At 36.9% G+C, this 23,942-nt stretch overlaps 1 protein-coding gene and 1 long non-coding RNA gene across 2 annotated transcripts; one reads left to right on the top strand and one right to left on the bottom strand.

Annotated features, from left to right (window-relative positions):
* G2E3 (G2/M-phase specific E3 ubiquitin protein ligase) lies at nucleotides 1-19,884 on the top strand. Its single transcript, XM_039705378.1, has 16 exons — nucleotides 1-88; nucleotides 2,666-2,724; nucleotides 4,094-4,191; nucleotides 6,008-6,109; nucleotides 7,630-7,754; nucleotides 8,835-9,000; nucleotides 9,665-9,771; nucleotides 10,844-10,960; nucleotides 11,756-11,880; nucleotides 11,982-12,114; nucleotides 12,820-12,942; nucleotides 14,170-14,480; nucleotides 15,102-15,283; nucleotides 15,443-15,615; nucleotides 17,822-18,027; nucleotides 18,610-19,884. Exons 1-16 carry the CDS (start codon nucleotides 42-44, stop codon nucleotides 18,852-18,854), a joined length of 2,319 nt encoding a protein of 772 aa, XP_039561312.1. The 5' UTR covers nucleotides 1-41; the 3' UTR covers nucleotides 18,855-19,884.
* LOC120500443 lies at nucleotides 10,192-23,878 on the bottom strand. The gene is made up of 3 exons (XR_005627097.1): nucleotides 23,651-23,878; nucleotides 12,019-12,126; nucleotides 10,192-10,282 (listed from the first exon to the last, which is right to left on the bottom strand). It is a non-coding gene; the product is annotated as an uncharacterized LOC120500443 (long non-coding RNA).
* Between the last annotated feature and the right edge of the window lie 64 nt (nucleotides 23,879-23,942).

Below are 23,942 nucleotides of genomic sequence, written 5' to 3'. Positions count from 1 at the left end.
GGCAGGGGGCGGATGTTGGGGTTTGAATCGGCCGTCGGTTGATGTTGGGGTTGGAATCGGCGCGGCCCGGCCCGGCCCGGTCCGAGCGGTGAGTGCCGCTCTCGGCGCTGCGGGGCGATTCCGGGGCTGCGTGAGCTGCGGGGGCAGGGAGGCGGGAGCCCCTTCCTTCGCCGTGCGGGGAGTGGCGAGCCGCAGCCTCCCAGCCCGTGCTTTGGGGAGCCGCCGCTGCTCGGAGCCCCGGGAGAACGAAGCAAGCATGCTCCCTCTTGCTCCGCGCTGGCGGGAGACGGGCGGCGTCCCGGGGAGACGCGGAGTGCGGCTGGAAGGGGAGCGGGCGGGCCGGACCTGCCGGGGCCCTGGTGCCGGCGGGGCTGGCGGCTGAGCCCTGCGGGCCCGGGGGAGCACGGCCCCGAAGCCCCGTGCTCGGCTCGCCCCTCGGGACGCGCCGGGGCGCTGCCCGCGGCTGGCTGCCCAGGGACGGGACGGGACTGCGCGGGACACGGCTCCGGGCAGTGACCGTGGGCCCACCTGCAGGTCCCACTGCGTGGATGTTCGGGGTGCACAGGTGGCTTAGTGAGACTTCCTTTGTTCCTGTGTTTGGGAAAACGTGTGCCTGATCCCGTGCCTCTTGGGGCTGGCTTTGTTTTTTTTTAATCTCTAGTTAAAAGACTCTTCAAAAGCGTTACGTTATGGAGCAGTAAAAAATTACCGAATGTAGCACAACACACTCTCTGAGGACTTTTCCAGCCTGTTTAGGCAAAGTAGATACATTTTATTTACACCAGTTTTCTAGACACAGGGCGATAATGGGGTCGTTCCTGCCTTGCAAACAGATGGATGCGGAATTGCTTTGTTCCTGTGAAAAGCCCCAGAGGACTTCTGCAGGGGGCCTTAATGGTTGATCCGCCTGTCTTTTAACTTGTAAATTCGAACTTTGGGTTAACATACCTGAAAGAATTTGAAAAAAGTTGAGGGAATTGAGGGTGGTGTAGTGTTTTTTCTTTCTATTTTGCTGGAGCCAAGGAAAGGTGGGAAGGTGATCTTCTTGTTTCCAGCCACATATGTGCTTTGTCCACCTGTAGGGCTTTTTACTAAAAAAAAGTTTATGTGGCCGTGTGAAGTTAGTTTATTTGTTGTATTACCGCAGGAGCGTGAGAACGGTGAAACCGATAGTGATCATCCTGGGGACATCCTGAAGACAGGGAATGTGTGTGAGCTCTGGGTCTTTTTCTCCCTCTGTACCTGGTTAAATATAGTTATTCCTCTTTATTTAGAAAAAGGGAAGTGTGTTTCTGGGAAATAAGTAGTCACTTACTTAATCTGTCTATCAGTGTGATTTTTCTTTAGGAACGTTTTCATCTAATTTAGTGGTGATGCTTTTTAGTTTGTTTCCTTTTTGGACCATTTTGTGGCCAAGGTCCTTTGTGCAACTACTCTGGTTCTCAGTGGCACAGGACACTTGCCTTGTGCCCGAGACTTCTGCCTCCCTTTATTTTTCTTTCCCAATATGCCTCCTTCCCTAGATCTCCAGTAAAATTGCTACGGTGCTTTATTTGCAATAGTTTGAATTAGCTTAAAGCTTGTTCTTGAAGCTGATGTCTGGTAGTCATCAAAACTGTAAATACCGGGATAGCTGGCAGTCTGTCAGGCTTCTGGTTTGACCCTTGGATTTGTTATTGGGTGCTTCCCTGTTCGCCTTAGCCTGCAAGAGGGAATTGTCTGCCTACCTGAGTTCCAGTCTGGAGATGCAGGCCATCACTCCTGATTCTTGGCTTGCAGAACTTAGGTAGTGCTTTCTTCAGCTTCCTAAGGGAAGGCAAGTCAAAGATCTCCAGATGTGTTCCTGGAAGGGTTCTGAGAAAAAAATAATCATCTTGGTGCTGTAGTGAAGAAACTAGGAATTACTTGGTTTGGGTTGTTTGGTTTTGATTTTCCAAGTTGGGCTAGGGTAAGGGTGCACGGTATGGCACACAGTAAAGGACAGCTCATGTGATGTTTGAAAGAAATGCAAGTTAGGTCACTTTTTCTAAATAAATTGCTTTCTACTTCAGAATGTAAAATACATTGTCCTACATGGTGTAAATTCACTTGTGTGCATGTTCCAGTTTTGTGTTGCTCACCTTTGTGGATCAGGGTTTCTCTGATTAGGCCAGGGTTCTGCATTTTCTCCAAACAATGGAGACTGTATTCATAGTCACATCACTACTCAGTTATGTTTTTGTTTTCAAGTTCTTTGCATTAGTACAACCTTTATTTGAGCAGAAGTCAGAGCTGTTTCTTGGGTTATCTGTGAACCATTATTTCTGTTGCTTAAAATAAGTAAGAACTCTTCTGTACAATTAAGTTTGTAGATAACTAGCTGTTGCATCGGACTTTATTTTCTCTTCTGGAAATAGAATGTATTGTTAGTTTGGGGAAATAGGTAAAAGTTGCTATATCTCTCATGGTCTCCACATTTTTTTTCTGGACAATTGCATCCTGCTTTCTGAACCTCTGTCTCCCACAACAACAGTTGAATTATTATAGTCTTCTATCATAATCCCACTTTTGGTTTATGGAGTTTGTGGGTTTTTTTGGGGTTTTTTTGCAGTTAAACATAAAAGAGGTGTATAATGTTCTTTAATGCACTGGATGTATTTAATACCTTGTTTCTTTTGCATTACAGACAGCCAGAAGAACTCGGGATGAGTAAAAAGACTAATTTTGATGTTCAAAGCACAAAAAGTGAGTAAAGATTTTATCAAATAATTTCAGAAATACGTAATATGCACATATAATGGTAGTTGTGACTTGTTTTATTCATGCTCAAAGAGCAGGTGAGTTTCCAATAATCAAATTTCTGTGTCCAGTTTGAGGCTCTTCAGTACAAGAAAGACAAGGAGTTTCTGAGAGGGTTCAGCAGAGGCAACAGAGATGATTTGGGGTCTGGCACATCTCTCATGAGGAGAGACTGTGGGAGCTGGACCTGTTTAGTCTAGAGAAGAGAAGGCTGAGAGGGAATCTCATTAACACGTATAAATATCTCAGAGGCAGGTGCCAAGAGGGGGTGTCAGACTCTTCAGTGGTGCCCAGTGACAGATGAGGGGCAATGGTCGTGAACTAAAGCACAAGAGCTTCCCCCTCAACATGTGGATGTGCTTCTTTACTTTGAGGGTGGCAGAGCACTGGAACAGGCTGCCCAGAGAGGTCATGGACTCCTTCTCTGGAGACATCCGAAAGCCACCTGCACAAGGTCCTGTGTCACCTGCTCTAGGTGGCCCTGCCTTGCAGGGTTTTGGACCAGATGATCTCCAGAGGTCACTTCCAACACTAACCATTATGTGAAATTGTGTTAGAACCACCACTTGTCTCAGGAAATGAAAAAGAAATAACTTAAAACTCTTTTAGGTTTGTTTGCTATAATTAGACTATTTTCAAATAGTATGTTCTGCAGATGTTTTAGGCAGGTAACCTTGTGAATTTATCCAAATCACACAGAGCTGTGTTTGAGATGTACCGTTCAGCACTTTCTTAGGCTGAAGCAGTGCTGTTGTTACTGCTGTGACTGTTCCTAATCCTAGAATATTATAAATGTATTTTATACATCTACTGGGAATTAAAGGGAAGCTGTTAAAAGTCTGTGGAACTATGATAGTGGGCTAGAAACTTTGGTAAGTGGAAAAACCTCAAGGTATTAGTTAAATGCAGTGTTGTCTCAAATTGTTAAATGTTTTTAAAAGCTGTGGTAGCAATTAGATGACATTTCACATGCACCGGGACATTGTTGGCCATTTGATGATTCTTTTTGGGTGTTTGGGGAAGGATATTTCAATTAGGAGCACAATCTGCTTGTGAATGTAGCTTGGCTGATAGACCACTCCTGGATCAGCAGGCTGATGAAGTATTTTCTTTCTAGTAACTAGAGGAACAAATAGTACATTCTTCCGTATCTATTATAAAATTCAACAATAAGGAAAGGGATATCTACTGTCCTTTATCCAGTAATTTACTTGAAGATGCATGTGATTAAAAGAGGTGAAAGCTACTGCTCTGCAGCTGATCCATAGCAATTCAGTACACTCACTGTGGTTATAAATGTGATTCTATATTTTAGTCTGTGTTCTCTGTGGACGGACAGATGACTGCCCTGAAAAGTATGGAGAAAAAAGGACCTATGTGGAATACAATCTCACTGTTCATTATTACTGTTTGGTAAGTGTATGGTATTGATCTTGGAGTTTTCTGTTTTATCTGAAAAAAAAGGTGCAACAAGTATTTAATACTAATAACCTGTCATGTTTTGTAACAATTTTGTTGTTGCAAAGCTTGAAATGTGAGCTTTAACTGATAGCCTTGAAAGCTTCTTGTTGTCAATTGCAGCAGATGAAATAAGTAAATCCCAATAAGCCATTATTCAAAGCTAAATTGTTCATGATCCACTTAAAGGAATTCATTAATTCTCCTAACCTATCATAGCAAATAGCAATGAAGGTACTTGTTAAGACAAAAGGAAGTTTTGCACTTACATATTTCCTCCTATAAGAAAAATGTAGTTTCAGAATTTGAAATGTGAAAATTCCACCCAATGTGGAAAGTACAGAAAAGGTTTTTTTTCATTTCTCAATATTTCTTGCTGGCTGTGAGCTATTCTCTGACATTACACAGAACATTGTGACACTTAAGTCCTAATTTTTAGTTAAGTTATATGTACCCTGTTGATCATATTAGTATAGTTTCACTAATTAGTAGAAGTGTATAATGTAAACAAAGCTGTGGATATAAAGTCTTTTCTTTGTTAAGAAATGTAATTTGAATTATTCTCCCCAGTTTTAAAGTGGGTGTCAAGTACCAGACGTAACATAGGGGGTATGTTTTCTCAACAAGTTCTTTAAAGAGTGTTGACTGTAGATGGTTTAATAGTTTGAATACTGAATCCTTTAAAAACTAAGGAGAGTGGAGGTTTTCTGAAGTTACATAGAGAAATTTGGTTTTAAATAAATTTTGAGCAGCTGTAAGGAAATAGAGGCCATTATACCATGTTAGTGGTAATTTTCTCTCCTATATAAGGCCATATCAAATTATTTTTAAAAAATCCTATCCTGGTGAACAGGTAGGAAAAGTCATGCATGCAATGCTGAGCTTTAGGATTTAAAAGGTATTTTAACTGCAGGAAGCTCATTGAAGTATCTTTTACATTTTTTTGTCTCTACTTCTTTTAAAAATGAGCAAAGCCCTGTGATTTTACTTAAATATAGTTAATATAGTGTATGTTATATACGAAAAGAGTTCTACAAAGAGGCACATTAGTGACAGTTTAATTATTCTTTGCCAAATGTCTCTCAGTTGGAAAAATATATTTAATTGGTTTGGGTATGTAATCTTACATTTATTTGAGTACAGTATTGATAAAACTAATTTAAATGGTACTATGTTGAAATTATAAAATGAGATTGTAAAGAATATAAACAGCATCAAGTTGTGAAACTCTTCAGTTATTTGAAAATTGTAATGTAGCTGCCTAACTTTAAATTATCATCAGGCTCTTGTGATTTGCCTAGTTACTTGATTTTGTGTTTATTTAAATCTCCTCTAAAGCGAATTACTTTTCCTCTTAGGTGACACTTCAGTACAGTTACTTCCTACTGTGCTTCATTATCTTCACAGCACAATTGTCATTCATATTAACTAAGCTAATTTAATTTTACTTCCTCTGAAGATTTATATGCTGAAAGTAATTGTTTGACAATTATCTGAATAGTCTGTATAGTTCAAAAAGGAAGGCAAAATATGCCATCTCAGGCCCTATAGTATTATACAATACGCTGATGTTATGAAATACTTATTTTCATTTTACTGGCTATTGTCATGTCAGACAAAAAATTTGTTTTATAGCAGATTTTTAATCATTAAAATGTTTCCAGTGAGTTTTTTTAGACTAAACTTCTCTCTTACTTGTCAAGCACACTGTATGTGATTTTAAATCTTTAGGTTAGGTGGATGTTTTAAAATACTTCATTTGTTTTTGTAGTTGATGTCAAGTGGCATTTGGCAGAGGGGTGAAGAAGATGAAGGTGTAGATGGATTTTTAATCACAGATATTAGAAAAGAAGTAAAAAGAGCTGCAAAACTGGTAAGAATAATGTCTTTGGTATTAACAAGGGGGAAAAGGTAACTTTTAAGTGCTCTTAGCATACTGCCTGTGGGGTTTGTTTTCTTCCTCCAGTAAACAATGTGCTGGGTGCATTCAAGCACCTGAATTATACGTTTAAGTAACAAGTATATTGGATTTATGGAAGCCACAAGGGGAAAAAAAGCCCTGCAGAAATTGTAATGATCCACCCTTCAGGAGAAGGAAGCACCCAAGATTTTGCTCATTGGGCAAAAAGAGTGACAAAAGTCAGAGGGTCCACTAGAAGGCAGAAAGTTTCATTAGTCATTTACACACTTGGCCTGGCCTTTGTGGAGGGTACCTTTCTCAGGATAGGTTTCTCCACCCCTCTATGTAAATTAGTTACCATGAGCATTCTGTTCTTTCAGGCCTTTCTGGAAATGGGTTGGAGGGCTTTGGGGGTCTAAATCCCACCCCAGAATCCATGCCTGCTGCTGCTCCATGTTCCTGTGCTTGCACTACACTGTGTTGTGGTTCTTTCTCACAGCCAAGTGAATCTCTGCCAGGCCCTCTGCTCCAGTGAAATCTTCTCCTTTCTCACAGTGTGTCCATACTAGTAATCCTTGGTTATCACCAACAATTCTTGTGTGTTACTGCCAGCAGTCCCTGGTTGGCTCCAGAGCCATAAGGTTATCAGTGTTTGAGACATGCACATTAGCTCCATGTCTTCTGAGAATTGAGCTCCAAGAGTCTCACTTTGAACCACTGTTTATAGAGTCACAAGAGAGTGGGCTTTAGTGACAGTAATTTTCCATCCTGGCTGCAATTTGAGTTGGTAGCATTCTCTGAAGTTTCAGTAACAAAAATACTATTCCACTTGGGTTGTTATTCAGGCAAGAAAAAGTTTCCAAGACTGTTTGTTATAAAACAGGAGCTCATTAGATACCTTAGTTCCTGGGAACAGTGTTTCTGATGAGCTTCCAGAGAGGCTTAGTCGAGTCCAGTTGGTTCAGGCTGAAGCCTAGTGAATGTTTCTGAGATCACAGTGGGGCCCGGATGCTCCATTACAATTCACCTCACAACTGAAGTCAGCTTCCCTGGGCCTCTAGAGTTTGCAGCTATTGTTATTCCTTGGGTAAGTTCCAGATAAATAAGAGTGAATTAATTAAACTTTCATAATACCTCATGACATTGTGCTGAGCTTGAAGCTGAGAGTAAATGATTTATTGATGCCTATATATAAGTATATATATGTGTATGCCTGTTAGAGCTATATAAATGATAGGTACTGGCAAAATAACTTGTATGTTATCTTACATGTCACAAGACAATATGCATATAAACCAATACATTAAGTCTGGGACATAACTGCATATTTACTCTTTGTAACAGAGCTAAACCACATTAGTCTTATCACAGTTTTAATCTAATGACTACTATTCTTTCTTACACTTTTTCTAACTTTTCTGTTGGTTTAATTCCTGTAATTTTACTTGTATTTAAAATATTAATATTCTGTTTCCAAAACAAATTATTTCTAGAAATGTAATATCTGTAAGAAAAAGGGAGCTTCAATTGGATGTGTAGCTCCTAAATGCAAACGAAGTTACCATTTTCCTTGTGGGTTACAAAAGGAATGCATTTTCCAGTTTATGGAAGACTTCAGGTGAGTTTTGGGCTTTGTTGTTTTTCCATTTTCCATATAATTATTATATTTAGACAGGAGGTGACTTGGGTTTCTTTCACAGCTTGTTCTTGGATAGGCTGATAGCTGCAAATGACATCAGATAATCTAGGAAACAAATACCTGATTTGTGGTAGACATTAAAGGCAAATGGCTACATTGTGAACCTAAAATTTATAAACTTGATTCTCAACACTTCTAAATACATGACTTTATGCTTATACAAGTAGTTAAGTTGTTTATGAAACTGAACAGTAATTCTGAACTCTGAATTAAACTGCATAATGGTTGATTTGGTTTTCTGTTTGCCTGTCTCCTGTGCTGTGTTGAAATGGCAGAGCTTTGGCTACCTGTATCTCTAAATGGTCAAAACACAATGTCTGCCATTTTGTTGTGTTTCCAAGTTTATTAGAGATGGACTGCATGGGAAAAGGGCTTAATATCAAATGTCATTAAAATGTTTTGTTTTCTTTTACTGTCATCTGTCTAGCATCTTGGCTGTAGTCAAAATACTCTTGAGTGCATTATCCTTGTTGTGAGCTCAGTTTTTAGGGTGGATGGATTGAAATCTGGCAGGCAATTAATAGAAAACAACTTTCATCACCTCAAGTACATGTAAAGATAAGGCATCTTCAGAAAGGTTTATTCTAGAGCTGCATTTCTTGGATGTCATGGTATGGAATATCCCTTAGGTCAGTAGGGATTAGCCATCCCAACTGTCTCATCTCCCAGTTCCTTGTGCATCCCTAGCCTGCTTGCTCACTGGTGGGGGAAAAACAGAAAAGGTCTGGACTCTGTTCAAGATCTGCTGGGCTATAGCTAAAACATCACTGTGTTATCAGCACAGATTTCCTCACAAATCCAAAACATCGCCATACAAGCTACTATTAAGAAATTTAAGCCCAGACAAAGCCAAAACCAGTATGTCTGCATTTTTAGCTTGTTGCGTAGCAGTTGCACATGAAAAAATGGATTAATGAATTATTTTGCTGTCTTCAAATTTTATTAAGAAGTTTCTTAAAATGTTGTTTTGTTAATGGAACCATAAATTATTCTCATTAGATCTTACTGTTGGGAACATAGACCAGTCCAAGACTTCATGGATAAAGAACCTAGAGGAGCTTCACAGTGCACAATATGCCTGGATTTGGTTGAACATCTTCCAGTGTACACTGTATTGAAAAGTCCTTGCTGTAAAAATGCTTGGTTTCATCGAGAATGCTTGCAGGTAATACAGGTTCTCCCTTTAATTCTTTTTGCATCCATGGAGATCACATTTCTGTTTAAAAATAATGGAACAATTGCTTATTGGTAAGTGTAGGTAGTAGCTATGAAGTATACTAGGTTTGAAGAACAGTGCTAAAACTGCATTATGGACACAAAAGGATTCTGAGGTTTTAATGCTATTATTTTTTCTCCCCTGTGCCCAATCCACGTTTCTGCATGTACGATACATATTTCATGCCTTAACTACTTTTGGGAACTGAAGTTCAGCAAGTTTCAACAAGTCATTATGTACAGAATCTGAGTGCTAAAAATGTAATTTCTCCATCATCAGTTCTCTGGCTAAATCCAAGACTAGAAAAATTACAACATTCTTTTTGTAAACTTATACTGGATCTGGAGAGGTTGACGGAAAAGGATGGTGCTTTCATTTATGAACCTTATTCTGGCATATGAGCTCTTTCCTTAAAGGAAGAGAAAAATCCTTGCCATTTGCTTTAATGTCAAGTCACATCATGACTGATACCAGCTTTAACACCCATGTCAGGACGGTATCCATGACTGTAATGCATCTGAACATTAAGACATAATTTATTGTCATCTTAAGGATGGTAGTAATTCAATAATTGGTCTGGTTTCTTTGTTGTGTTTTTTTTTCCTTGGCACAGTATCAAGCTTTGAGTGCTGGGATATTTTTCTTTAGGTGCACAGTATGTAATAACCAGGACAGATTTCAAAAAGAAATGTTGAGAATGGGCATACACATTCCAGAAAGGTGAGTAATTTTGTTAATGATTACTCTTGTATGAAAACTTTGATAGGCTGTTACAAACATTTATTTTATTCTACAGAACTTCAGCTATTAATATGTGAAACGTTTGTTCTGCCTTTAGTTGTAGAATTGTTCAGTTTGGTAAGGAGTAGCCTGTTTCCTTTTAGATATGCATAAAAGTTGGTAAAGGTGAAATTTGTTATATCAAACACAAAACAGAAAGCTCTGAAAAGTAGTTTTTAATGCTATGATTCAACTGAAATTGTAAACCTAATTAGAAGATAAAAGCACTTCTTAAATACAATCATTTTTCCTTAACATAGAGATTGCTAAGAAGTGTATCTTCCTTGTCCAGGTTTAATTATCTGCATTTCTGTCAAGACAGAACTGTAATTGGCTGATTACTCAGCCATACAGTTCCTATCTTTTGCCAAGGGACTGCAAAGGTTATGATAGTATATCATCTGCTTCCAAAGTTCCAAGCTGTTTTTCCTGTTTCTATCACCTGATGAGGCTAAAAATATGACAGAAAGAGATCAGAATGATGTTTCTTTGTTAGAAGTATTCCTTAATAACTATTAGTCTCTTCAGAGAGCACCGTCAGTTCCCTCTTGAGACAAAAGCTTAAGATTCTGGAGAGGAGGAACAGTCAAAATAGTTTATGAACTTCACCGTAGTGGCCTGGAACATTCTGAGTTACCATTCATGAAACCAGTTTCAGTGGTAACTTGTGTAGGCTGCCTAAACAAATATCCTTGTTTTCTGTGAGAGAAAAAAGGGATGGAGACAGAGCAAACGTGCTCTGTCACTGAAGTCATATTAAAAAAAATAAATACTTGAAATCAAAGTAACTATGCAAGAAAAATTCTGTCTATGTGTTTTATAGTATTATTTTAGTTATTAGACTTTTCCTTCCCCCCTTCTCCCTCTGTTACCTAGAACCCCCCTGTTACCTAGAACATGACATGACTGAAATATAATCATATGTTTATTGCATATATCTTTTTCAAAATACAAAGTAACCCATTGAAACAATCAGAAATAGAGTTCTGATATTCTTCTGCTTTGTTTACAGGGATGCATCTTGGGAACTTGAAGAAAATGCATATCAAGAATTACTGCATTGTTATCAACACTGTGATGTTAAAAGATGTCTCTGCAAGAAAGGAAGAGACTATAATGAACCTGATAGGTATGATACTTAAGCAGGAAAGTATAACATAGGATAGAATAGGATTTTTTACATATTTTTCATTGTGGTTACTTATAATTTTTATTTATGTAAATGTTTTGGTATTTTTCGGCATCACGTTTTAATGTCAAGCCAACTTGACACTGTCTAGATAGTGTGTTTGTTTTACTCAATATAATCATATTTCAATACTAAATTTCTCTTAACTTGATCTGGTTATAAAAGCGAAAACCAAATTTAAGGGATTATCAGTTACCTTGTCCTCATTTTACACAGGTGAAGCAGAATTTGTGTATCAACACAGCATGTACCTAAATTAATGTTGTGTATGTATCATTAAGAGTTTAATTCAGCAATTTAAAATACTTTACAAGAAGTTGTTGTTAAAGTAGTAGACTTAGGTCAGTAGTTTGAATGCTTCCCTTGAGAGCTCTCCTTTAAAAGAATTACTATTTGGAAAAGCTGACTAGTGGATACCCATAAAAACAGAGGAGTTTGCTGACTAGCAGGATGAGAAGAAAATAGTGCCTGCAGTCTGTTGACTTCAGGACGGAAGTACTAATAGTCTCATTCACTGCAAGGTGCTGGAACATGAGTAGCTTTTTTTTCTTGTTGCAGCCAGTTATGAGTACATCTTGTGTAAAGAAAGTCTCCTTGATTAGAATCAGTTCTGCCCGACTGATAAAATTATGCTTTGTTGGTTTAGTGTCAGGATTGCACTTACTATTGATTACTTTTTGTTTAACTAGCCTCATTCTTCTGTCTAATTCTAAATACTTAAGTTTTTCATTTTAGTAAATGGGAAATTAAACGTTGCCAGTACTGCGGTTCTCGTGGGACTCATTTGGCCTGTTCATCTGTGAAGTCATGGGAGCAAAACTGGGAGTGCATGGAATGCAGAAGTATCTTTGCAAAATCAGGTGAAGTTACGGATGTGATGGCGATTTCTTAAATGATAACTTCAGGTTATGTAAGCATACTTTGCAATGAGAAAATTCATTAATATAATGTAATCATACAGGGAAGTATAGCAAACAGAAAAAGCGTGCTTTGGCTACCTGTGAAAAGACACATGGAACACCTTGTTTGCTGGAAGAGCCACCTCCAAAGTCCCCTCGGCAGTCATCTGGATCTCCACGCAGTTTTCTACTCCAGTGTGTAATTTTCTGTTTTCTCGCAGAAATTGATCATTGCCATAAGATAATGCGTAAACATGAGGAAATGATGGCTTATTCCATAGGAGGAACTTACATTAAATTGCAAATCAAATAAATTTGGAATTAAATTTAGTGATTTAAGTTTTCTGAGTAAGCCATGTACTCTGGAAATTTGCTGTAGTTATTTGGATTTGGTGGTATGTAAACCACTTTGTAGTTTGGTAAAGATAGAGCCTTGTTAAAGGAATTTTAACAATTTAGTGGTACCTTAAGAATATACAAATGGCAAAGCTTTAAGTTTGCTTATTGGTATTTTTTCCATTTTAATAGTGTTCTAGAAGTCTGACTTAAAGATGGATGTTCATAATAATGTACATCCATCTTTAAGTATGTACATCTGCTGTAATAAAAACTTTTCAAGTTTGTAAAAACTAATATTTTTAGTTTTTACTTACTGTGTCAGTCAGGAGTTTCATGCGATGTACGAGATGCAACTAAAAACACATCCTAAGACCACAATGTAATAAAATACAGAATTGTTATTTTCAAAATTGTAGTTCAGGCACTGGTGGACTTCTTAGAAATGAAGATACAAATGAGATTCCGTACTGATTTAGGGGGAAACTACACTGCTACCTTGAAATAGAAAGTGTTCATGCATTCTTCAGTTGTATCTTCTTAAAATACTGTTTTGGCTTATAGATCACCAAAGATAATGTGCCAGAACTTGTCACCTTGCTCACACCTAGAGCAGCCAGCATCCAACAGAGTGACAGTGTCCCCATCTCCAGTGATGTCAAACAGGAACTGGGCCCTGAGGCACAAGTATTTCTTCTGTTTTTCTTATTTTGAAGAGTAATCTAGCACATGGCTTTTTACTGTGTTTCCTACAGACCATGGAAGGGGGAGGGTCTCTGTGTGTGTGTGTGTGTTTGTGTATATACAGTATCCATATCTATTTGTGTACAGTATGTACAGAGAAATATATATGGATACTGTATATACACAAACACATAGATATTTTGTGTATATACAGTATCCATATATGTATATCTCTCTATACAGTATGCATATATATGTGTGTGTATATACATATATAGTCACGGCAAAAATGAGATGAGTATACACTTAAAAATGGAAGTCATAGGTTGAGAAAGGCTTCTGCTGTTTATAAATGCTAGAGGGTGTGAGGGGAAAAGAATGAAACCTACTGAGAGTTCTTAGGTTAGGTAGTAAGGGGTTCAAAACCCAGAAATGCATATTTGTCTTATTGATGCATGGCTAAACATTCTTTAGAAAATAGCAATTAGGATTCTTTTTATTCCCTTTCTTCTTATTAGATGGGTCCTAAATTTTAAATGTTTTTGTATTTGTACCATGTGAATTGTTCAGGACTGTATAAAGTCAGTGCTAAAACAATATGTTTTAATATAGAATATTCAGTTTGAGGACATAAAATTCATTATCTTCTTGTGAGTAGTTAATTTATGGATTCTACCTTATATGCTAACAATTCTGATGAGGGAATAAGGTATTTCTAGTAAATACAGTATTTGAGATAGTTTTGGTTGGAAGCTAGTAAAGAAAACATCTTGTTTTTTTAAATGAGAATTTTCTTCCTACTCAAATATACCTTTTTCATTATAGTGACAACAATTTTTCTAATTTGGTTGCAAAACATCTGTAATACAAAATTATCAACTTCAATTTCTCACTTGTTTCACGTTGTTTAAATGTCAACTTGTGTGATAATTGTTTGGCACTGTTGTTGGAGTCACTGAATTAAGAAAATCAGTATTTGATTTATGCCAGGGTAATTATTTTCACCTCCTTCTATCAGTTCTTAGAAGTATTCTGAAACTTGCCACTACAGTGTTAAAATTTTTAAAATATATACTAAATGTTTTACTGATACAATTCAGGCAATGCCTGAATGTGCCACAGCATTTAAAGAAGTGTTCTTCTTAATAAACTGTTTAAATATTTTTTGTGTAACTGTTGTTAATTATGAATCATAGATTTCATCTGAAAATACATGCAATTTTCTTGTAGGAATTTAAGACAGCAAAGAAGGGAAGTTTGTAATATACTGAAGGAGTTAAAAATACAAGTTAAAACAAAAACAACAAGACTTAACATCAATGCAGAAAATATTTGGAGTAGTGCTTTAAAAGGATTTAGACAGCGCATCTTCAATCCTACAAACACTATTGAAGTAAATTTCTCAAACTGCAAAAATAGATCAAAGACAAATACTTCTGCTGCATCAAAACACCATTTCTTCCAAGCATTGATGCTTCACCTTGAGAATTCATCATTGTTTGAGGGCTCTTCTGGAAAGAACTTGTCTTTTGATTTTCAAGGTAATTAGTTACTTTGTTTAAAAGTAAATTGAGAAATGTATAACTTTAAAATATTTTTAATCTTCAGCCAAAAGGATAAAAACTGGGGATTAATTTTTTTATTTTTTCGATTGTAACGAGGGATGGTGTGTGCATTTGTAATTTAAAACATTTGTGTTGGTTGGAAATGTTGATGACAACCATCGAAAAACAGCATATGACTAGACTTGGAATGTTTTAGTTGGTGTATTTGTTTTCTTTAATTGAATTTCTTTCTTCCTGATTCACTGTCTCTTCTAATTATTTTCCTTTCCTCAAATTTATAGAGCATTATTTTTCATAGTATGCTTCCAAAAGACCCCAAGTTAGCATCTTTGAGTTCTTATGCTTCAGAATTAAATACTCATTGGATGTAAAGTGGAAGAGGAAGTTAGATCTCCCAAACCTTGATAGTGGCTGAGGAGTTGGTGTAAAAGAATGTGGTACTCCTATGTAAAAATATGGTCTTATAGTTTGAACTGTCAGAAGATAGCGAAAGTCGTTAAGAAAAAAAAAGGAACTATGACACTTTCTATTAAAAAATTAGGATCAGAAATAATTTCTATGCATCTAAATTAAAAACTTTTTTTTTTTTATTTGCAGCTGTAAAAGACAATATTTATTTTGAAGCTGGTAAAATGATTGCCGTTTCTCTGGTTCATGGTGGTCCACCTCCTGGTTTCTTTTCCAAAACACTGTTCAACTGTCTTGTCTATGGTCCAGAGAATGTGAAGCCAACTTTGGAAGATGTTGCTGATGTTGATGTCGCACAAACAGTAAAAACGGTAATATGCAATAAGTTATTTCTTGTTCTTGTTCAAGACTATATTTGGAGATAAAGGACTTACTGAATATAAATTTTCTTGAAATGAAAAGGGTTTTTTTTTCACATATATGTATACACACATGTAGTAAACGAGTGCCTAATTTATCTTTTTATGCAGATAAAATATGCAGATAGTCTGTCCAGCCTACAGTCTACACTACAGGACTGCTGTGAATTCCTCACTGCTGCTGGCTGTTTAAGACCTGTAACAGCTTTGTGGGATAAGAACATGCTGGTGAATGACATACTGATCTATCATGTAATCAAGAGAATTACTTTACCCCTAGAAAGGTTTGTTTTGCTTGAGTTTTCAAACTTCTTCGTTCTTTTCCTCACTGCAGCTCTAAATAGTGCACTTTCACTATGAACCAATCCACACGTGCCAACATCATCCTGAACATGGATGCCAAGGAGAAGAAAGAAGGACAGGGCACGCCCAAATCCCTCCATCTTAGAACCCCTGACCCCCATGTACAGAATTTCAAACCCCCCTGTACAGTGCTCTAAAGTTTTTTCCCTTCACCCTGCAATTCCTACTACTATGCTACTTAAACTTTTGTGGCCCGTAATTCTTTATATAAGGTTGGCAATTTGCTCTATGAATTAAGGTCGAATTTCCAGGTGTCTTTGGCTTCCTGCCAGGGTCTCCAAGCCCCTGCCAGGGCTTTGAGACATCCAGGGCATCCAGAGAGATGTCGTGGGCTCCGACACTAAATAATATGTTGCTAAAACTCATACTAAGAATACTACTTTCAGGTATTCATTCTCCATTTAAACCACTGAAGTGTACTGTAATTTCCAGTTGATTAAGTAGCAACTGTTAACTAAGTAGTTAAACCAAAAAACTTTTCTCTACACATCTGCTCTGACTTCTCCTTGGTCACATTACATTCCCTTTTCAACCTTAGGAAGAAGGCAGATTTACAGTTTTTAAACTACAGCATCACAAAGACCTTTGCACTGTAAAATTTCTCTAGCTTATGTTCAATTCTAATTCAGAATTGCTCAAATTTAGAATCTTTATGTTTTAGAAATGTTTAAACATATGTTTAGAATTCAAATGAGTTTTCTAGAGTTCCAATTAGGGAGTTTGTGTGTGCTATTAGGAGTGCAATACTGTCAACACGTGTAAGTTGGCCTGCTTAGAACATAAGCATTGCATTGATGTTTCTGTAAGGTGATGATGACCTCATTAGCTGGAAAAGTTGCAGCTCTTGACTGTTCTTTGATTGGTCTCTGGCCTTACTTCTAATTCGCATTCTTCATCATAAAAATTTATTGGATGCTAATTTTTTCCAACAAGCATAGCCTGATTTAAACTTCACATGTAGTATGCACCACAACACTGACAAATTTGATTAACTCTGTCTCAAAGAGCTATGAAAACTGATTCTTATTGTGAAGATTTTTTTAAACAGAGGTCAGAAGCATTTAGTCCTTCAGTTCAAGGCCCTCTGGCATGTTTGAGCAATCTATTTTAAAATTAGTGAGTTAAAAAGTAAAACATAGTAATTAGTGCATTAAACACTTAAACATTAACTTGAAAACTTAAGCATTTAAAGAGGATGAGGTAGTGGAGTTTTGTGCATTTGGGAGATGGGCTTAAGATGGGCATAAGTGAGTAGAACAAGAAGTTGCTTGTCATTATAAAGGACTGGTAGTAACTAGAGAGTCGGTTATTTTAGCTGTTGAATGTTCTACGTCACTGGGCACCACTGAAAAGAGCCTGTGTCTCCGACCTCCTTGCACATTCTCTTCAGATATTTCTACATGTTGAGATTCCACCTGAACCTTCTCTTCTTTAGGCTGAAGAGTCCCAGCTCTCTGAGCCTCTCCTTTCAAAGGGTTATGCTGTAGTCCCTTAATCATCCTAGTCACCCATTGCCAGAACCTGGCACTGGACACAGCACTTAAAGTGTGGCCTTACTGCAGCTAGGCAGAGGAAGAAGATCATCTCCCTTGAGCTGCTGACAACACAGTTAATAGTACTGCCCAGGATGCTGCTATCTGCATTTGGCACAGGCAGAAATAACAGCATATAACATGAAATAACATATAACAGAAATAACATGCAAACTTGTGAAAGCCAAACAAAGACTATCTTTTAAGACAACTCATTTTGTCTATGGACAAGGAATTTAAGCTGTTTTCCAAAGAGCTATTTGTAAGAAAGAGAACTGCTATGTTTTCTTACTGAAGTAAAAAGTTTACTTTGTACATACAGTCAAGTACCTGACATACAGTTAGGAAATAAGGTTAATTCTTTCATCTCCCCAAAAAGCTCTACAGAAACATTTAGATTGTTAAAATGAGAGTTCAATGCATTTCCCAAGATAAAGCTGTAGTACTATGTAACCTTCTTAACAAGATAGGAGACAAGAGACAAGTCTCTTGACAAGAGACTGGAGATGGGGAAGATTTATGAGATCCCATCTTGCAGCTTTATAAAATGCAGAGTTCTGATGCATGGTCACTCTTTTTTATCTCCCTCTCCTAGTTTTAGACAGGGCTTGAAAACACTGGGCATTCTGGAGAAAATGCAAATGCACCCGGATTTGTTCTCTAGCATATTGTGCCACAAACCCGAAAGACTCTCAGCGGAAACTGTTTACAGTCTCTTTACGATCCATTTCTCATCAGATGTAAATAAAGTTGAAGGTGCTCATTTGGAGATGTGGATGGGCTATTTGCAAGATGTGGAAAGTAAGTTGGGGGGGGGGTGTTTGGTTTTTTGGGGTTTTTTTGGTTTTTTTAATGAAAAAATCCTCCCCTTCCCTGTCCAGGTTATTTAGTTGCTGTTATACATACAGAATTTGATTTTTAGATTTCAGTGATGTAAATAAATGAAGATTTTGTAGTCACTGTCAGTTCCTAATTGTTTCTTCTTCCCCCTCTTTCTTACTAATTAGAATTTCTGAAAGTGTTGCCCAAACCTTTAGAGTGGTAAATATCTGAAATATTTGCTCTAGGATTCCTGTGAATTAAAAGAAAAATATCCAACACACAATCTAAGTGATACAGAAAAATCCTTCATTAGATAGATTGTCTGAAGTCTTAAAGACCATTGTTTTCTATATTTTCCTTGCAGAAGAGATTTTTGTATTCACTTGTGATTTTTCCAAACTAACTTAAGTGGGTTTTTCTTGCTAAACTTTTTCTGCATATTTATTCAGCATATTAATTTGATTTCATATGGGGTTTTTTTTCCTCTTAGCACTTAATATGCAGGGTAATGGTTTATGTCTAATAGACAGTCAGTGATAAAATGTAATCCTTTTCTTTTAGGTGGTGACTCTGTAGTAACATTGGAGGATATTCTGCTCTTCGTAACAGGCTCCTCTTATATACCATCTGTTGGTTTTGATCCTGAACCTACTATTAAATTTTTGCGTATAAGGTATCCCATTGGAAACAGACTTCTTAATTGCTTAGAGCTTCCTAGAACAAAGACATATCAGCAGTTCAAAAATAAAATGGAGCTCACCATCAGAAACACACTAAGAGTTGAAAGGGAGTATTTTTGCTATTAAACTGGACGTTGGAAACTTGAGTTTCCTGCAGGAACATCTGCTTTCAGTTTGCTACTGTATTTTTGGACAATATGCTTTTAGTATTTTCTGATCTTTCCTTCAAATAATGCTAAAAGTTGTAATGTTATGAGAGGGAAAACTATTTTCAAATTAAAAAAACTTTATCTCCTGAATAATTTTCCTTTTGAAATTTTTCCTTTGACTTTAAGAATCCTACATCTCTTGCAGAAGTAGTTTAAATGTCAGCTTTTGCTGTAGACTGGTATGAAATGTTACCACACTCTGTAACAGGTAAGTATGTGGATTATATCAAATACTTAGGTAACTTATTTAGCAAAAACAAACCAGGTACATTTTGAAGATAATTTCAGTAGAGCGCTGTCTTGCATAAAACTGTAATGCAGTTCTTCAGCTCTGTGTGGATTTTTTCAGTAATTGTTTTGTATTAATTCATTTATGTTCTAATGGTTCATAAAAACCCAGGAAAATTAAAATGCTTGTAGTTTTATGGTCATTGTGGCTAGTGCATTGAACATTGGGAGAAAACAGGTAAAATAATACAGTGTAAGAAGAAAATTCGGTTGAACTTGTGTCTCTGTTTTTGTTCAAATGTCAAATGTTTTTTCTGCATTCTTCTGTCATACATTAATTTTTAATTACTCATAGAACCAGAATAGTAAAAAACAGAAGGAAATCTTTGAACGTGCAACAATACCTTTCAAAGTGAAATACAGCAGTTAGACTTAATGTTAAGTATGAAAGAACAAAAGTTTGTTGCTTACTAGAACATGTAAACTTGTTGCCATCCTATTGCAAAGGTTTCATACCTTCTCAGTGATATCTCATGGGCAGCTCCTCACAGCACTGATTCCTCCTCTGCACAGCCAACAAACTCCATCTCACATCTCCACCAGCCAACCTGCTCTTTTACAATACCCCTCTTAAATGGATCCAGCTGTGGTCTGTTAAGGGCAGGCTTGTTCTTAATGCTTGACAATTGGCACAGCTGGAACTCCTTAGGGGTGAGATTACCTTCATCATGAAAATTCGGTTGAACTTGTGTCTCTGTTTTTGTTCAAATGTCAAATGTTTTTTCTGCATTCTTCTGTCATACATTAATTTTTAATTACTCATAGAACCAGAATAGTAAAAAACAGAAGGAAATCTTTGAACGTGCAACAATACCTTTCAAAGTGAAATACAGCAGTTAGACTTAATGTTAAGTATGAAAGAACAAAAGTTTGTTGCTTACTAGAACATGTAAACTTGTTGCCATCCTATTGCAAAGGTTTCATACCTTCTCAGTGATATCTCATGGGCAGCTCCTCACAGCACTGATTCCTCCTCCTCTGCACAGCCAACAAACTCCATCTCACATCTCCACCAGCCAACCTGCTCTTTTACAATACCCCTCTTAAATGGATCCAGCTGTGGTCTGTTAAGGGCAGGCTTGTTCTTAATGCTTGACAATTGGCACAGCTGGAACTCCTTAGGGGTGAGATTACCCTCACCATCTCTGTTCTCCTACCTTCTATCTATCCACATAAACTTGTCCTTCATTAAAGTATTTTCATTCGACCATGCACTAAAACTCTTTGTTAAACTAAAGGCAGTCTACCATCAAGCTTGTCTGGGCCTGACACTTCTCTAGGTTTTATTCTAAATTCTTCCAGTTCAGTCACAGGTGCATTCTGAGCACTGTATAAAATATATTTCAGTGCTGCAGTAGTTTGTGCAAATGGCTGGGCCATTAAGCTGTAAAATATAAGTAGTGAGATTCCTATACAGCAACACTTTAATGTTACTAATGCTAAAACTGTGGCATTAAAAGGGCACTTAAATACATTTTTTTTTAAATGTATGCTGCCCTCTGTTTTGAAATTATACTACTTCCCTCTGTTAGTTTTGACTGCCTGTACTGTATGTCCTTAACATAAGCTGTGCTGTAGATGTAATATAGATACATATGTATCTGTATGTGTCTATATGTATGCACATTCTTGAAAATACTGGAAAGTAATTATATACTTTTTATTAATATAGCTTGGTTTGAATTGAAAATATAAGCAGAATTGCTTTGCATTTAAATTCTTTGGCAAGGAAGTACATCCACAGTAAGTATAAATGGATAGGTGATTCTGAAAAAAATAATAGAAAGTCTAAGCAAATAATTGCAAGTCTTAGATCAGACATTTCTCATTATTAATGCCTGAAACAGTCTAATCTCATCAGTCTTGTCATTATAAATTTAAGAATATTAGAAATTAAGACAGGATTAGGAGTGGTTTTTGCTTATTGGCCAAAAGCACATTCAAGTCTCCTGTAAAAGAAACATATCATCCCTTGGAGATTATATAATTTGACTTGTTTATATACTAAGCATTTTCTCAGTGTCTTCTTTTCTCCAATAATATTCTGTGTTTCTGGTCTTTACAAAATTTTTGACTCTCATTTTGTCAATAAATTATTTGTATTCTTAGCCTTCCCAATGGTCTGTTACCATTATAGGGAGAGTGGTTTGGCACAAATTTGTTTACATAATAAGGATTCATGTTGTATGTTTGTATTTTTCAAATATAAAGACTTTCCTGCAGATATCATATTATACTTTAAAAATTAGTGCAGTATTTGTTTTTCTTGCCTAGCTAATGATAAATGTGTTCTGTAATGTTATTCTTCCATATGAGAAGTACAGATTTTACAAAAGTAGCAAGCAGAGTGTGAGTAATTTTAAAGGACAAGGACTTTTGGCACCTGCAGTGGCAAGAGAAATTCTTCAGAACCTGGAACTAAATAAACAGCATTTTAAAACCTTCAGTGGAGAAAGAAATAATGAAACAATGTAAACATAAAGCTTCAAAACATACCTCAGATTACAAAACTAGCATTCACACCTTTTATTGCTTATTACTTTTGAACTCAGTATTTGAAAGGTTTTTATATAAAGACAGAACTAACCTATATGCCAGCTGTAAAACATGTCAACTTTAAAATGATCTGCTGTACAATGTTAAATCCAATCATATCCAAACACTGAATTTGTAAAATCAGTAAAAACATAGTGTGTAGTACTGCTTGAAAGGTTTTTCTTGCACAGATTTTGTTCCCATTGTCTAATACTAATGTGTTCAGGACAAGTCGTCTTTCTCTCTTCTGTTGATTTGATCAGCTCTATCTAGGGGCTCCAATATAATACTTCATGTATTCAAGTTATATTCCTGAATGCTGCTATGGAAAGGAATTTCCTCATTTTCAGCATTTACTTATATAGACCAGTCATAAATTTATTTGAACTCTTCATTAGAATCCATTGAATAAGCTAACTTCCAAACACAGAATTGTCTCCCTTGTCGTGACATTGTAAGAACAATTTATATAAATTGTAAGGTTTTTATTGTTGTAGCAGATCACTGAAGTGCAATATTATGGGGTAGTTTTCATTTTACATAAACATAGCCTGAGGCACACCTTGAAATTAGGGAGGCTGCTTACTTGCAGAATTTCTGCAACACAGGGAGAATAATTGTGTATGCATCAGTTGTGTATTAAATATATTTTATAGAAGCTGCATATTTTATAAGATTACCATGAAAGAACTATTGCATCCTTTTTGTGTTTGGCCAAAGAACTTTGCCCCACAGTTTCTGCATCAAACTTTTAGTTTCCATCTGGAATTAGCACATAAAATAAGCTATTTGTTTTCTAGAGTGATAATTTTCTACTAAACGGTAATATATTAGTGTTAGTGGGTTTATTATGGTCTCCTCAACAGTGTAGATATAATTTTTTAAAAAGTATTTTAGCTCTATGTTTGAAAACCCAAGGAACAAGAAATTTGTGACTTGCTTTTTTACCCATTCAGAGGATGCTTACCAGAAAAAGCTGTTAGCTTTTTTAACTGAATGAAGAGTGAAATAGAATCCAAAGGAGAAAAAATTTGTTCATACTAAAAGTCTAAACCATTGCGTGCTGCACCTTTAATTACTGTCATTAAGATGTTACGTCCTGGAATTTGAAAACATGAGGATTTTTTGATTATCATTTATTAATTCACACTCACATTCTGCATATGCATTTTGAAAATAGTATCTAAAATCTAATTTAAATAGAATTGAAACATAGAAGCCTACAAAATAGGCCTTTCAAGTATATTTTGAATCTGTTTTATATGGTAAAATATGTTTAAAGCTCAGGCTTTTCTGTTTCTTACCTAAGGGAATGTCTAATAGGAAAAAAAAATGCAAAAACTTTTGAAGTGTCAAATCATATATATATATACACACAAAATCATTTTCAAAATGTTAATGTTTGTACACTCTAACCCTCTGATTTTTGTATTACATAAACGTTATTTTTAAAATTGTGATATTTAGAATGTTATGTAATACAATGTAATTTTGTAAATTTTTTGTAGCTCTAACTTGAACTCTGCAGGATCAGTGCCTAAACTCTCTTGCAGCTTGAAGCAATGTTTTGTAGCATCAGTGTTGAAATAATCAGTAATTGTGGGAAATATCGTGTATATGTCCAAAGTGCAATAAAAGGTTAAATATGTAGCTTCTGTGTTTTTATTTTGCTGATTTATGGATTTTAGCTCCAGAAGTGTTATCACTACTCTCTGTAGTTTCATTTGGGTAGCTGTAGATTAACAAAGCTGAGCTGGGGCGAGGCGGCTCTTTCCCGTGGGGCTGCTGGAAGGGCAGGAAGGCAAGGGGCCTGTGGCGTGTGCAACGCGGGCAAAGGGAGGCGAACTTGTACCTGTATTCCATTGCGGCAACTCTCAAAAACTACATTACTTCTAGCTACATCCCTCCCTGGTTTTGAACCATCAGTCCTTCCATTTAGTAATGAGGTGGTCGTATCAAAGCTGCTTCAGTTATTTCTTCTTCAAACTTCAGTCCGAGGCATAACCCACCACCAGCTCCATAGAAAAGCGGTGCACAAGGCTGTGCGCTCAGCCGGGCACAGCCCAGGCCTGTGTTTTCAATCGTCCCCGGGCGCTCCAGCCCCGCCGCTGCCGCGGAGCGGGGCCCGCCCCCGGCCCGGGGCTCGCCACGTGTCGCGGCGGCTGCGCAGGGCGGCGGGGCG

Source organism: Passer montanus, unplaced genomic scaffold (assembly GCF_014805655.1).
Source record: "Passer montanus isolate IOZ18808 unplaced genomic scaffold, ASM1480565v1 scaffold18, whole genome shotgun sequence".
NCBI lineage: Eukaryota > Metazoa > Chordata > Aves > Passeriformes > Passeridae > Passer > Passer montanus.
The sequence above is the reverse complement of the archived record's forward strand: the minus strand, read 5'-3'. Positions and strand labels throughout refer to the sequence as shown.